A 16,525-nucleotide genomic window follows, 5' to 3' on the forward strand; every position below is an offset into this window, starting at 1 on the left:
ACCCGGCCTGGTCTGACCCGACCCGCTCTAACCTGACCTGGTCCGGTCTGGTCGGTGTCTCCACGCCGCCTGGATTTGAGTGGCGGCAGCTCCAGGCGACCACACCTCTCTGCATGCGTCCCTCCACTTGTTGATGTGATTCCACGGCGACGTTGCAGTTCTCTGCTCTTTGTCTCCCTCCAGTGGTCAGTGCTGTCAGTGCAGTAGGTTCTTCATTCAGTGTTTGACATGCCCCTCCTGCGGACACCGACCTCGATGGGACGTAGTAGATGTTAGGGAGTTGCTACATGTTCGAGTCCCAATATTTATGAATTGTAACTGAGCCGACTAACTTTTCAGTGTATTGTTACGCCGACGGACTGCAGCCTCCATGTTGTACATAGTCTTTAAAATACTGAAGCGCACAGTGATCTCTCTTCGCTGCAGCTGCCCCTCCACCTGAGAGGTCTACAGGAGTGTGGTGCATTCACACACAGAACACCACCCAGCAGGACGCTGATCCCCTCTGACCTCACGGCTTGAGGGGAAGTTTTGCTCAATGCATGATGGAGCACTGCTGTGGGGGGGGTCTTCCTCTGGGCTACCTGATGATCCAGTCCACCACAGTCCTGATTGGGAACAGACCGAATAAAAGATGATGTGAGTGCACCACCTTCCTTGAGTCCTAGCAGGGTGGAGGTCCTCTGCCCAGACATTCCTCTGCAGGGTTGCGCCCCCTCACCCCTCACCGGGTGACCTCTGGGTGGAGGTAGATCAGCAGCAGAACGTCAATAAATCAGTAAAAGCAGATCAATTACTGAGTCAATTCAACTTGGGGGGTTTTCCAGAAACTCTTAGTGGAAACTAAAGCCTCCTTTCCACTGCGCCGTACGGTACGGCATGGCACAGTCTGGTCTGGTCTGGTCTGGTCTGGTCTGGTACGGCACAGTCTGGTATGGTCTGGTCTGGTACGGCACAGTCTGGTCTGGTACGGCACAGTCTGGTATGGTCTGGTCTGGTACGGCACGGTCTGGTCTGGCACGGTCTGGTCTGGTCTGGTACGGCACAGTCTGGTATGGTCTGGTCTAGTACGGCACAGTATGGTCTGGTCTGGTACGGCACGGTCTGGTCTGGCATGGCACAGTCTGGTATGGTCTGGTACGGCACAGTCTGGTATGGTCTGGTACGGCACAGTCTGGTATGGTCTGGTCTAGTACGGCACAGTATGGTCTGGTCTGGTACGGCACGGTCTGGTCTGGCATGGCACAGTCTGGTATGGTCTGGTCTGGTACGGCACGGTATGGTCTGGTCTGGTACGGCACGGTATGGTCTGGCACAGTCTGGTCTGGTACGGCACGGTATGGCATGGTCTGGTCTGGTACAGCAAAGCGTACCGAGACTGTACTCTGTTGCACCGTCCCACCGCAGAGACTTAAAATGTAGGCAGGTTTGTGAACGATGCAGGTATGAAACGCCGTGCTGCCACAGTGAACATTGCCGGACCAGTGTGGAACGTTCTAGAACAGAACACATTCATTGTGCCGCAGCTCAGGAGGCGGAGCCGCAGCTCAGGAGGTGGAGCCGCAGCTGAGGAGGCGGAGCCGCAGCTCAGGAGGTGGAGCCGCAGCTGAGGAGGCGGAGCCGCAGCTCAGGAGGCGGAGCCGCAGCTTTCAGCCTCGTTCTCTCTGACAGTGAAAACTCCCTCATTGTGAACAGCAGCGTCCAGCTCCTGCTGAAGCTCCTCCTCCTGTTACTGAGAGGAGCGTCTACACCTTGTCTGAACACCAGGGGGCAGTGTCACGCCACATGTCAATAAACCAGTTCACTAAACAAGCAGTGAGCACAGAGTATGAGAACAACAACAGAGGGTTTATACAGCGAGGCCATATTCAAATATTGCTGCTTGTCCAGAGTGACAATCATGACTGACCAATCAGCAGACGGCGGCATTGTGGCTCCGCCCTCTAGAACCGTACTGCTGTGCTAGCTACCTCAACGGAGGGGGGATGAACAACTGTAACCAAGGGTTACGTTTTCTTTGGTACCATCCACAACGTTTGTCAGTGGGACTGCACGAAAAGCCGCACTGTATCATACAGTACAGTATGATACAGTACTGTATGATACAGTACTGTATCATACTGTACTGTATGATACAGTACTGTACGATACAGTACTGCATTGTGTCATACAGTACTGCATTGTATCATACAGTACTGTATCATACAGTACAGTATCGTACAGTACTGTATGACAGAGTACAGTATGATACAGTACTGTATGATACAGTACTGCATTGTATCATACAGTACTGCATTGTATCATACAGTACTGTATCATACAGTACAGTATCGTACAGTACTGTATGACAGAGTACAGTATGATACAGTACTGTATGATACAGTACTGCATTGTATCATACAGTACTGTATGATACAGTACTGCATTGTATCATACAGTACTGTACGATACAGTATCATACAGTACTCTGTCATACAGTACTGCATAGTATCATACTGTACTCTATCGTACAGTACTGTATCATACAGTACTGCATTGTATCATACTGTACTCTGTCATACAGTACTCTGTCATACAGTAATATCATATCGTTCCGTACCAGCAGGTTCTGTTAAGTGGAAACGAGGCTTGAGTTTCTGGTTCCAGAACAGCTGATTTGAATTAGTTCAATCAGGCCCTGGTCTCTGATCCACCACAATAAAAGCTTAATCATTGGAGCCACCAGTCACTATGGCAACAGAATGAAAACCCAGTGCTTTCACAGTAAAATACCAGACTAAACCCAGTGCTTTCAGAGTAAAGTACCAGACTAAACCCAGTGCTTTCAGAGTAAAGTACCAGACTAAACCCAGTGCTTTCAGAGTAAAGTACCAGACTGAACCCAGTGCTTTCAGAGTAAAGTACCAGACTAAACCCAGTGCTTTCAGAGTAAAATACCAGACTAAACCCAGTTCTTTCACAGTAAAATACCAGACTAAACCCAGTTCTTTCACAGTAAAGTACCAGACTGAACCCAGTTCTTTCACAGTAAAATACCAGACTAAAACCAGTTCTTTCACAGTAAAGTACCAGACTAAACCCAGTTCCTTCACAGTAAAATACCAGACTAAACCCAGTTCTTTCACAGTAAAGTACCAGACTAAACCCAGTTCCTTCACAGTAAAATACCAGACTAAACCCAGTTCCTTCACAGTAAAATACCAGACTAAACCCAGTTCTTTCACAGTAAAGTACCAGACTAAACCCAGTTCCTTCACAGTAAAATACCAGACTAAACCCAGTTCCTTCACAGTAAAATACCAGAACAAACCCAGTTCTTTCACAGTAAAGTACCAGACTGAACCCAGGTATTCCAGTCTGGACTGACAGGACCTTCCAAAAAATCTGCACTGCCAGACCCTCGCCCCCCCCAGCTCCCCCGGAGACAGACCCTCGGCCCCCCCAGCTCCCCCGGAGACAGACCCTCGGCCCCCCCAGCTCCCCCGGAGACAGACCCTCGGCCCCCCAGCTCCCCCGGAGACAGACCCTCGGCCCCCCCAGCTCCCCCGGAGACAGACCCTCGGCCCCCCCAGCTCCCCCGGAGACAGACCCTCGGCCCCCCCAGCTCCCCCGGAGACAGACCCTCGGCCGCCATGGTGACAGCCAGCAGGTTGTGTTCAGACTGTTGCCATGGTGACAGCCAGCAGGTTGTGTTCAGACTGTTGCCATGGTGACAGCCAGCAGGTTGTGTTCAGACTGTTGCCATGGTGACAGCCAGCAGGTTGTGTTCAGACTGTTGCCATGGTGACAGCCAGCAGGTTGTGTTCAGACTGTTGCCATGGTGACTGACTCTTCCTGGAATGATAACTCAGAGTTTCCCTCATTTCAGGGTGAGCATATTTTAGTTTTCACACAAGCCGTTTTCTGGAACCCCCCTGGACTGCTCTTCTTTTATTGTGGAATTTACTTTTATGTTTAAAATCTCCTGAAAAGTGATGTTTGTTCCTTTTGTTGATCAGTGTTAAATACTTTGTAAACTAGACTTTGAATATTTAAGTTGAGTGTGATGAGACTGATATTTAATTGAAACTTGATGTTTCCTGTTGATAAATGTTTTTGAACTTTAAAGCTCAAGCGGCTTCTCTCCACGTCTCCCTTCACTCCCACTGCTCTTCTCATTCAGTGGACCTCCAATTTTTCAGATGGAATTTTCCAAATAATAAAAATGTCATGATGGAAGTTTTTCCTCTCGAGTCTTTTCTTTCACATTTTAAGGAACAAAGAAGTTTCTTTTCTTTTCTAACCAGAACCTGTTTTGGCCGGAGTCACTTTGTTGATCCTTCCTCTCATTTTGGACAGAAAAAGTTTCTACTGAAACTAATTTTAGCGATTTATTCTCAGAATTCCTGAATAATTCTAATTAACAGTCCCTCTGCCTGTTCTTGTGACATCATCGTGACCTCACTGTGACATCATCGTGACCTCACTGTGAGGAGAAACAGGAAGAGAAACATCAGCGAGGAGGTCACTGATGAGGTTTGTCCTGTGAGGTCAGAGGTCAAGCAGTCTGACCGGCGGCCATGTTGGACGTCCAACTGTAAACAACACAGAACGTGATGAGATATCAGGGAAGGTGTAGGCTGCAGTAACAGGCAGCAGACCTGCAGTAACAGGGAGTAACACCTGCAGTAACAGGCAGCAGACCTGCAGTAACAGAATGCAGACCTGCAGTAACAGGTAGTAACACCTGCAGTAACAGGCAGCAGACCTGCAGTAACAGGGAGTAACACCTGCAGTAACAGGCAGCAGACCTGGAGTAACAGAACGCAGACATGCAGTAACAGCCAGCAGACCTGCAGTAACAGGTAGTAACACCTGCAGTAACAGCCAGCAGACCTGCAGTAACAGGCAGTAACACCTGTAATAACAGGCAGCAGACCTGCAGTAAAAGCCAGCAGACCTGCAGTAACAGGCAGTAACACCTGTAATAACAGGCAGCAGACCTACAGTAACAGGGAGTAACACCTGCAGTAACAGCCAGCAGACCTGCAGTAACAGGCAGTAACACCTGTAATAACAGGCAGCAGACATGCAGTAACAGGGAGTAACACCTGCAGTAACAGGCAGTAACACCTGCCGTAACAGGCAGTAACACCTGCAGTAACAGGCAGCAGACCTGCAGTAACAGGCAGTAACACCTGTAATAACAGGCAGCAGACCTACAGTAACAGGGAGTAACACCTGCAGTAACAGCCAGCAGACCTGCAGTAACAGGCAGTAACACCTGTAATAACAGGCAGCAGACATGCAGTAACAGGGAGTAACACCTGCAGTAACAGGCAGTAACACCTGCCGTAACAGGCAGTAACACCTGCAGTAACAGGCAGCAGACCTGCAGTAACAGGCAGTAACACCTGCAATAACAGGCAGCAGACCTGCAGTAACACCTGCAGTAACAGGCAGCAGACCTGCAGTAACAGGCAGTAACAGGCAGCAGACCTGCAGTAACAGGGAGTAACACCTGCAGTAACAGGCAGCAGACCTACAGTAACAGGGAGTAACACCTGCAGTAACAGGCAGAAGACCTGCAGTAACAGGCAGTAACACCTGTAATAACAGGCAGCAGACATGCAGTAACAGGGAGTAACACCTGTAATAACAGGCAGCAGACCTGCAGTAACAGGCAGTAACACCTGTAATAACAATCAGTAGACCTACAGTAACAGGGAGTAACACCTGCAGTAACAGCCAGCAGACCTGCAGTAACAGGCTGTAACACCTGTAATAACAGGCAGCAGACATGCAGTAACAGGGAGTAACACCTGCAATAACAGGCAGCAGACCTGCAGTAACAGGGAGTAACACCTGCAGTAACAGCCAGCAGACCTGCAGTAACAGGCAGTAACACCTGTAATAACAGACAGCAGACATGCAGTAACAGGGAGTAACACCTGCAGTAACAGCCAGCAGACCTGCAGTAACAGGCAGTAACACCTGTAATAACAGGCAGTAGACCTACAGTAACAGGGAGTAACACCTGCAGTAACAGCCAGCAGACCTGCAGTAACAGGCTGTAACACCTGTAATAACAGGCAGCAGACATGCAGTAACAGGGAGTAACACCTGCAATAACAGGCAGCAGACCTGCAGTAACAGGGAGTAACACCTGCAGTAACAGCCAGCAGACCTGCAGTAACAGGCAGTAACACCTGTAATAACAGACAGCAGACATGCAGTAACAGGGAGTAACACCTGCAGTAACAGGGAGTAACACCTGCAGTAACAGGCAGTAACACCTGCAACAACAGGCAGTTACACCTGCAGTAACAGGCAGCAGACCTGCAGTAACACCTGCAGTAACAGGCAGCAGACCTGCAGTAACAGGCAGTAACACCTGCAATAACAGGCAGCAGACCTGCAGTAACAGGCAGTAACACCTGCAGTAACAGGCAGCAGACCTGCAGTAACAGGGAGTAACACCTGCAGTAACAGGCAGCAGACCTACAGTAACAGGCAGAAGACCTGCAGTAACAGGCAGTAACACCTGTAATAACAGGCAGCAGACATGCAGTAACAGGGAGTAACACCTGCAATAACAGGCAGTAACACCTGCAGTAACAGGGAGTAACACCTGCAGTAACAGCCAGCAGACCTGCAGTAACAGGCAGTAACACCTGTAATAACAGGCAGCAGACCTGCAGTAACAGGGAGTAACACCTGCAATAACAGGCAGCAGACCTGCAGTTAAAGGGAGTAACACCCACAGTAACAGCCAGCAGACCTGCAGTAACAGGCAGTAACACCTGTAATAACAGGCAGCAGACCTACAGTAACAGGGAGTAACACCTGCAGTAACAGCCAGCAGACCTGCAGTAACAGGTAGTAACACCTGTAATAACAGGCAGCAGACCTACAGTAACAGGGAGTAACACCTGCAGTAACAGCCAGCAGACCTGCAGTAACAGGTAGTAACACCTGTAATAACAGGCAGCAGACCTACAGTAACAGGGAGTAACACCTGCAGTAACAGCCAGCAGACCTGCAGTAACAGGCAGTAACACCTGTAATAACAGACAGCAGACATGCAGTAACAGGGAGTAACACCTGCAGTAACAGGGAGTAACACCTGCAGTAACAGGCAGTAACACCTGCAACAACAGGCAGTAACACCTGCAGTAACAGGCAGTAACACCTGCAACAACAGGCAGTTACACCTGCAGTAACAGGCAGCAGACCTGAAATTACAGGCAGTAACACCTGCAGTAACAGCCAGCAGACCTGCAGTAACAGGCAGTAACACCTGTAATAACAGGCAGCAGACATGCAGTAACAGGGAGTAACACCTGCGGAAACGGGCAGGAAGCTTGTAGTAACAGTTAGTAACACCTGCAGTAACGGGGCCCCTCAGCCTCACCATGGACAGATCAGCACCATGGACATAACAAATCAGCACCATAAGCATATCAGAAGCATGGACAGAGCAGGACAGAGCAGCACCATGGACAGATCAGCACCATGGACAGAGCAGCAGCATGGACAGATCAGCACCATGGACAGAGCAGGACAGATCAGCACCATGGACAGAGAAGGACAGATCAGCACCATGGACAGAGCGGGACAGAGCAGCACCATGGACAGATCAGCACCATGGACAGAGCAGGACAGATCAGCACCATGGACAGAGCAGGACAGATCAGCACCATGGACAGAGCGGGACAGAGCAGCACCATGGACAGATCAGCACCATGGACAGAGCAGGACAGATCAGCACCATGGACAGAGCAGGACAGAGCAGCACCATGGACAGATCAGCACCATGGACAGAGCAGGACAGATCAGCACAATGGACAGAGCGGGACAGAGCAGCACCATGGACAGATCAGCACCATGGACAGAGCAGGACAGATCAGCACCATGGACAGAGAAGGACAGATCAGCACCATGGACAGAGCGGGACAGAGCAGCACCATGGACAGATCAGCACCATGGACAGAGCAGGACAGATCAGCACCATGGACAGAGCAGGACAGAGCAGCACCATGGACAGAGCGGGACAGATCAGCACCATGGACAGAGCAGGACAGATCAGCACCATGGACAGAGCGGGACAGATCAGCACCATGGACAGAGCAGGACAGAGCAGCACCATGGACAGAGCAGGACAGAACAGCACCATGGACAGAGCAGGACAGAACAGCACCATGGACAGAGCAGGACAGAGCAGCACCATGGACAGAGCAGGACAGATCAGCACCATGGACAGAGCAGGACAGAGCAGCACCATGGACAGCTCCTGGTCAACACTAAAACCTTCCCTGCAGCTCAAGATGATGTCGCCTCAAAGAGTCAAAGATGGAGGGATGAGCGAACGAAGAAGTAAGTTGTTTACAGGATCTCTCCCTCCCCCTCTCCGTGTCTGACTGTCTCCCTTGTCCCCTCCCTCTGCATCTCTCTCTCTCTCCCTCCCTCGCTCTCCCTCCCTCCCTCCCTCCCTCTGCATCTCTCTCTCTCTCCCTCCCTCGCTCTCCCTCCCTCGCTCTCCCTCCCTCCCTCCCTCCCTCCCTCTCTCCCTCCCTCCCTCCCTCCCTCCCTCCCTCCCTCGCTCTCTCTCCCTCCCTCCCTCTGTAACTCTCTCCCCCCTCCCCCTCTCTTTCTCTCACACTCCCTCCCTCCCTCCCTCCCTCCTTCGTTCTCTCCCTCGTTCTCTCCCTCTCTCTCTCCCTCTCTCCCTCGCTCTCTCTCCCTCCCTCCCTCTGCAACTCTCTCCCCCCTCCCCCTCTCTTTCTCTCACACTCCCTCCCTCCCTGTCTCTGTATCCCCCTGCTCCCTCCCTCTCTCTCTCTCTCTCTTGCTCTGCCCCCTCCCCTCCCCCCATACCGGAAGTGGCTGCCTCGTTGGTTTACTCTCCTTTCTTCCATTTCGAGGAGGAGAGTGAGAGACTGATCTCCAGCAGAACCTTCGCCTCCGTCCATGTGATGGCTGATCGGTGTGATAGGTGATCGATCCCGTTGGTGCTGGATGGACGACGTCTCTCTGGTCTGTCCTCTCCGTGGTGTGGTGCTGGATGGACGACGTCTCTCTGGTCTGTCCTCTCCGTGGTGTTGATGGACACGCAGTGGCGAGGACAGAGGAGGGGAAGCCTCAGGCTCCGGGCTGTTTTCCTTCTGTGCTCCTGAACACATGAAGCCCGGATCATCGTGTGGATGTGATGTTTGGTCCTTCTCCACCCTCCTCCATCTCCTCCATCTCCTGCACCCTCCTCCACCCTCCTCCATCTCCTCCATCCAGCAAAGGCTTCCCATCAAGGAGAGCAGATAGAGGAGGAGGGACCGGACACTAGAGGAGCAACCTGGACCTGGACCTGTACCTGTACCTGGACCTGGACCTGGACCTGGACCTGTACCTGGACCTGGACCTGGACCTGTACCTGGACCTGGACCTGGACCTGGACCTGGACCTGGACCTGGACAATAAGGGACATTTTCCTGGAACATGATTCTTGAGGACAGTCCCAGATGTGACTGTGTGGATGGCATGTTGTTTTTTTCCCATCCCATCCTCTCCTCCTCCTCTTCCTCCTCCTCTTCCTCCTGCTCTCCTCCTGCTCTCCTCCTCCTCTTCCTCCTGCTCTCTCCTCCTCTTCCTCCTGCTCTCTCCTCCTCTTCCTCCTGCTCTCTCTTCCTCCTCTCCTCTCTATTGAGCAGAACCATGTAGGAGATGAACTGAGAGAGACTGCAGGATGTTTTCAGCTGGACGATGGAGGACAAGCTTCTGCAGTTTGATTAATGAATATTGAAGGAGTGTGTCATCTGCATTCGCTTTGAGACACACACACACACACACACACACACACACACACACACACACACACACACACACACACACACACACACACACACACACACACACACACACACACACACACACACACACACACACACACACACACACACATCAGCTGAATAACAACAATATTATCTCTCTAATCAATAAGCGGTGGGCGGGACTCTTCGTGCAGCCAATCATGTTCAAGTATCGGATTCGCATGTTTTTCAATGAACTGAAGGTCCTGGTGTTTATGCGCTCGGACCCGAATCAGTCCGGACCGGACCCAGACGCGGAACGGCGGCCCGGCAGCACGGTGCGGGGTCTGGGGGGGCTTGGGCTGAGTGCCTGTGGGTGGCCCCCCTTCGACTGCCGTGGCCGGGACGATGAAGAGGAGTACTATGGACACCGGCCACGGCCGCGGAGCCTGGCGTTCGAAGACAAGGAGCCCAAAGTGTCGGCGGGGGGGCCAGAAAAATTTGTTGTGGGGGGGCCGGACGGAGTGGCAGCAGGGGGGCCAGATGGATTTGCGACGGGGGGACCAGACGGAGTGTCTCTGAGCAGCACTGCCAGCAGCCTGCGAACTCCCCAGTGCAGGATCTGCTTCCAGGGCCCCGAGCAGGTACCCCCACCTCTCACACTCCTACACCTCCATACTTCCACCAGGGAAACATTCCTACACCTCAATACTTCCATCAGGGAAACATTCCTACATCTTAATACTTCCCACCGGGGAAACATTCCTACACCTCCATACTTCCACCGGGGAAACATTCCTACACCTCAATACTTCCATCAGGGAAACATTCCTACATCTTAATACTTCCCACCGGGGAAACATTCCTACACCTCCATACTTCCATCGGGGAAACATTCCTACATCTTAATACTTCCCACCGGGGAAACATTCCTACACCTCCATACTTCCATCGGGGAAACATTCCTACACCTCCATACTTCCACCGGGGAAACATTCCTACACCTCAATACTTCCACCAGGGAAACATTCCTACACCTCCATACTTCCACCGGGGAAACATTCCTACACCTCAATACTTCCACCAGGGAAACATTCCTACACCTCAATACTTCCACCAGGGAAACATTCCTACACCTCAATACTTCCACCGGGGAAACATTCCTACACCTCAATACTTCCACCGGGGAAACAGTCCTACACCTCAATACTTCCACCAGGGAAACATTCCTACACCTCAATACTTCCACCAGGGAAACATTCCTACACCTCAATACTTCCACCAGGGAAACACTCCTACACCTCCATACTTCCATCGGGGAAACATTCCTACACCTCCATACTTCCACCAGGGAAACATTCCTACACCTCAATACTTCCACCAGGGAAACATTCCTACACCTCAATACTTCCACCAGGGAAACACTCCTACACCTCCATACTTCCACCAGGGAAACATTCCTACACCTCAATACTTCCATCGGGGAAACATTCCTACACCTCCATACTTCCATCGGGGAAACATTCCTACATCTCAATACTTCCACCGGGGAAACATTGCTACACCTCCATACTTCCATCGGGGAAACATTCCTACACCTCCATACTTCCACCGGGGAAACAAATCCTACACCTCCATACTTCCATCGGGGAAACACTCCTACACCTCCATACTTCCACCGGGGAAACATTCCTACATCTCAATACTTCCATCGGGGAAACATTCCTACATCTCAATACTTCCATCGGGGAAACATTCCTACATCTCAATACTTCCATCGGGGAAACATTCCTACATCTCAATACTTCCACCGGGGAAACATTGCTACACCTCCATACTTCCACTGGGGAAACATTCCTACACCTCCTTACTTCCACCGGGGAAACATTGCTACACCTCCATACTTCCATCGGGGAAACATTCCTACACCTCCTTACTTCCACCGGGGAAACATTCCTACATCTCAATACTTCCATCGGGGAAACATTCCTACACCTCCTTACTTCCACCGGGGAAACATTCCTACATCTCAATACTTCCACCGGGGAAACATTCCTACATCTCAATACTTCCACCGGGGAAACATTCCTACATCTCAATACTTCCACCGGGGAAACATTCCTACACCTCCTTACTTCCACCGGGGAAACATTCCTACATCTCAATACTTCCACCGGGGAAACATTCCTACATCTCAATACTTCCATCGGGGAAACATTCCTACACCTCCATACTTCCACCGGGGAAACATTCCTACATCTCAATACTTCCATCGGGGAAACATTCCTACATCTCACTACTTCCATCGGGGAAACATTCCTACATCTCAATACTTCCATCGGGGAAACATTCCTACATCTCAATACTTCCACCGGGGAAACATTCCTACATCTCAATACTTCCACCGGGGAAACATTGCTACACCTCCATACTTCCACTGGGGAAACATTCCTACACCTCCTTACTTCCACCGGGGAAACATTGCTACACCTCCATACTTCCATCGGGGAAACATTCCTACACCTCCTTACTTCCACCGGGGAAACATTCCTACATCTCAATACTTCCATCGGGGAAACATTCCTACACCTCCTTACTTCCACCGGGGAAACATTCCTACATCTCAATACTTCCACCGGGGAAACATTCCTACATCTCAATACTTCCACCGGGGAAACATTCCTACACCTCCTTACTTCCACCGGGGAAACATTCCTACATCTCAATACTTCCACCGGGGAAACATTCCTACATCTCAATACTTCCATCGGGGAAACATTCCTACACCTCCATACTTCCACCGGGGAAACATTCCTACATCTCAATACTTCCATCGGGGAAACATTCCTACATCTCACTACTTCCATCGGGGAAACATTCCTACATCTCAATACTTCCATCGGGGAAACATTCCTACATCTCAATACTTCCACCGGGGAAACATTCCTACATCTCAATACTTCCACCGGGGAAACATTCCTACACCTCCATACTTCCACTGGGGAAACATTCCTACACCTCCTTACTTCCACCGGGGAAACATTCCTACATCGCAATACTTCCATCGGGGAAACATTCCTACATCTCAATACTTCCATCGGGGAAACATTCCTACATCTCAATACTTCCACCGGGGAAACATTCCTACACCTCCATACTTCCACTGGGGAAACATTCCTACATCTCAATACTTCCATCGGGGAAACATTCCTACATCTCAATACTTCCACCGGGGAAACATTCCTACATCTCAATACTTCCATCGGGGAAACATTCCTACATCTCAATACTTCCACCGGGGAAACATTGCTACACCTCCATACTTCCACCGGGGAAACATTCCTACACCTCCTTACTTCCACTGGGGAAACATTCCTACACCTCCATACTTCCACCAGGGAAACATTCCTACATCTCAATACTTCCACCGGGGAAACATTCCTACATCTCAATACTTCCATCGGGGAAACATTCCTACATCTCAATACTTCCACCGGGGAAACATTCCTACATCTCAATACTTCCACCGGGGAAACATTCCTACACCTCCATACTTCCACTGGGGAAACATTCCTACACCTCCTTACTTCCACCGGGGAAACATTCCTACATCGCAATACTTCCATCGGGGAAACATTCCTACATCTCAATACTTCCATCGGGGAAACATTCCTACATCTCAATACTTCCACCGGGGAAACATTCCTACATCTCAATACTTCCACCGGGGAAACATTCCTACACCTCCATACTTCCACTGGGGAAACATTCCTACATCTCAATACTTCCATCGGGGAAACATTCCTACATCTCAATACTTCCACCGGGGAAACATTCCTACATCTCAATACTTCCATCGGGGAAACATTCCTACATCTCAATACTTCCACCGGGGAAACATTGCTACACCTCCATACTTCCACCGGGGAAACATTCCTACACCTCCATACTTCCACCAGGGAAACATTCCTACATCTCAATACTTCCACCGGGGAAATATTGCTCCACCTTTTTGTTACTTCATGATTCAAGCAGGCTGTAACAGGATGACGTTGTCAGCAGCCAATCACCTTCCTCTGGTGAAACCTGGTTAAACGTGTCAGAGCTGATAGACTGAGCTGTCGGCTCTGGTCAGCAGAAACAGGTACGACAGCAGCAGACTGGAGAGACGGAGCAGCAGAGGAAACACTGGGAGGGTTTCTGACCCTCAACCTCTCCTCACCTGCACAGGCTCAGGAACACTGTGCAAACTTCACCTGAGTTTTCCCGCTGGAGACGTTTGTTGCTTTAATATTTTTCTCCTGTGACTTTGTGCTTCTGTCCTGCGGCCACATGCTACAGAATCCCTTCGTTAAATATCTAAAAAAAACAATCAATAATTTGTTGTGAGATTTGAAAGATCGCACCTTATATATATATATATATATATATATATATATATATATATATATATATATATATATATATATATATATATATATATATATATATACCCTAACCCTAAATATATCTAAATTCTGTTGTTTTGAAATTGCAGAGCGTTGCAACACAACACACTTCCTGCTTCTGCTAGTCTTTTCTATGTATGTTGTTGATGACACACACTCTCATGCAAACCTCAGAAGACAACTAGATCAGTGAGCAGTGATCAATAATCAGTGATCAGTGATCAGTGATCAATAATCAGTGATCAGTGATCAGTGATCAATAATCAGTGATCAGTGATCAGTGATCAGTGATCACAGCAGGATCAATAAGTCCCTCCAGGACATACAGCTGCGCTCTGTTCAGTGTTGACTTGCTGTTTGGAGCTGAACTGGAGACTATGGCGCCCCCTGCAGGACCTAACACTGTACTCCCCCCTCCGTCCTGCAGGGGGAGCTGCTGAGCCCGTGTCGCTGCGCCGGCTCGGTGCGCTGCACCCACCAGCCCTGCCTCATCCGCTGGATCAGCGAGCGCGGATCCTGGAGCTGCGAGCTCTGCTACTTCAAATACCAGGTCCTGGCCATCAGCACCAAGAACCCCCTGCAGGTACCGGCCCGCAGAACCCACTGGACTGCACACACGGGAACAATACCAGAACCAGAACTGAAACCGGAACTAGAAATAGAACCTGGAACTGGAACTAGAGCCAGAACCAGAGCCAGAACTGCAGCCAGAAATAGAACCAGAATCAGAACCAGAGCCAAAACCAGAGCCAGAACCAGAACTGTTGCCAGAAATAGAACCAGAACTAGATCCAGAACCAGAACCAGAACCAGAGCCAAAACCAGAGCCAGAGCCAGAACTGTAGCCAGAAATAGAACCAGAACCAGAGCCAAAACCAGAGCCAGAACTGTAGCCAGAAATAGAACCAGAACCAGAGCCAAAACCAGAGCCAGAACTGTAGCCAGAAATAGAACCTGAACCAGAATCTGAACCAGAGCCAGAGCCAGAGCCAGAGCCAGAGCCAGAGCCAGAGCCAGAGCCAGAGCCAGAACTGAATCCCCCCGGGAGGAGGGGTTACAACCTGAGAGGACCGGTCCCCCCGGGGGGAGGGGCTACAGCCAGAGAGGACCGGTCCCCCTGGGGGAGGGGTTACAACCTGAGAGGACCGGTCCCCCCGGGGGGAGGGGCTACAGCCAGAGAGGACCGGTCCCCCCGGGAGGAGGGGTTACAGCCAGAGAGGACCTGTCCCCCCGGGAGGAGGGGTTACAGCCAGACAGGACCGGTCCCCCCGGGTTCTAAAGGGTCTTTGGGACCTTCAGGAGACTCTGCTCTGAGGATCGGAGGGTAACCCTGAGGTGTAGGGACACAGCAAGTCCACAACGTACCGAGGGGCCTGACCATGCAGTGCCCGGAAGGTGAGAATCCACATTTTGAAGTCAATTCTAAATTTGAGTGGGAGCCAGTGAAGAGTTGATCAAATGGGGGTGATGGGGGCTGTTTTGGGCGAACCTGTCAAAAGTTTGCAGCTGAGTTTTGTACCAGCTGAAGTCTGCCGAGGACGGTCTTCCTGAAGCAGGGACAATGGAACTAGAGTAGTCCAGGTGAGACCACATGAAAGCATGATGATCATTTCAGGTCTGGTTCTGACATCGTCCTCCGACTTTAGAGACGTTTCTCAGCTGGTAAAAGTAGTTTGTGGTGAGCTGGTGGGAGTGTCCCTCCAGAGACATGGCCTGATCAACCCTAACCTGAGGTTCCTGTGGTTCCTGAGGTTCCTGAGGCTGGTTCTAACAGTCCAGAGCACCAAGCTGCTTATTGATCAGGAATCTTTGTATCAGGGGCAGTGATCAGAGGGGCAGTTTGTCAGCGTTATTCTGGAGGTGATTTGAAGAAAGGTCGTTTTTAATGCAGGTCCCACAGTCCAAACCCCGAGACAAGACATGAAACTGTGAGTCAGTGAAGGGACAGAACAGCTGGATGTCCTCAGCGTATAAGTGGTAGGACACATGTTTAAACCACCAATGAGACGACCAAGAGGCAACAGGTACCATAGAAAGAAAACAGGCCCCAGGACAGGACAGAGTCCTCCACAGGACAGAGTCCTCCACAGGACAGGCTGGACACTTCAGTTTGTTGTTGAAGGCAACATGGACGGTTCTTCCTTCTATGTATGAGGAGAACCACTGAAGGACGACCCAGAAAATCCCAGCTCTGATTTCAGTCTGTTGATCAATATATTGAGGTCCACCGTATGGACAGCAGATGAAAGTCCAGTAGGACCAGGGCTGTGGAGGGACCAGGACTGTGGAGGGACC

General features: G+C 50.6%; 1 protein-coding gene across 1 annotated transcript in view; it reads left to right on the forward strand.

The window, feature by feature from the left end:
- The first annotated feature begins 8,867 nt into the window (after positions 1–8,867).
- marchf9 (membrane-associated ring finger (C3HC4) 9) overlaps positions 8,868–16,525 on the forward strand; it is a 14,402-nt gene continuing 6,744 nt past the window's right edge. The window contains exons 1-2 of the mRNA XM_080469767.1: positions 8,868–10,426; positions 14,658–14,813. Of these exons, the coding sequence (XP_080325893.1) occupies positions 10,004–10,426; positions 14,658–14,813 (579 nt within the window). The 5' untranslated portion in view covers positions 8,868–10,003. The remainder of the gene's footprint in view (positions 10,427–14,657; positions 14,814–16,525) is intronic.

This window comes from Lipophrys pholis, assembly GCF_963383615.2.
Source record: "Lipophrys pholis genome assembly, chromosome: 8".
In the NCBI taxonomy this organism is placed as follows: domain Eukaryota; kingdom Metazoa; phylum Chordata; class Actinopteri; order Blenniiformes; family Blenniidae; genus Lipophrys; species Lipophrys pholis.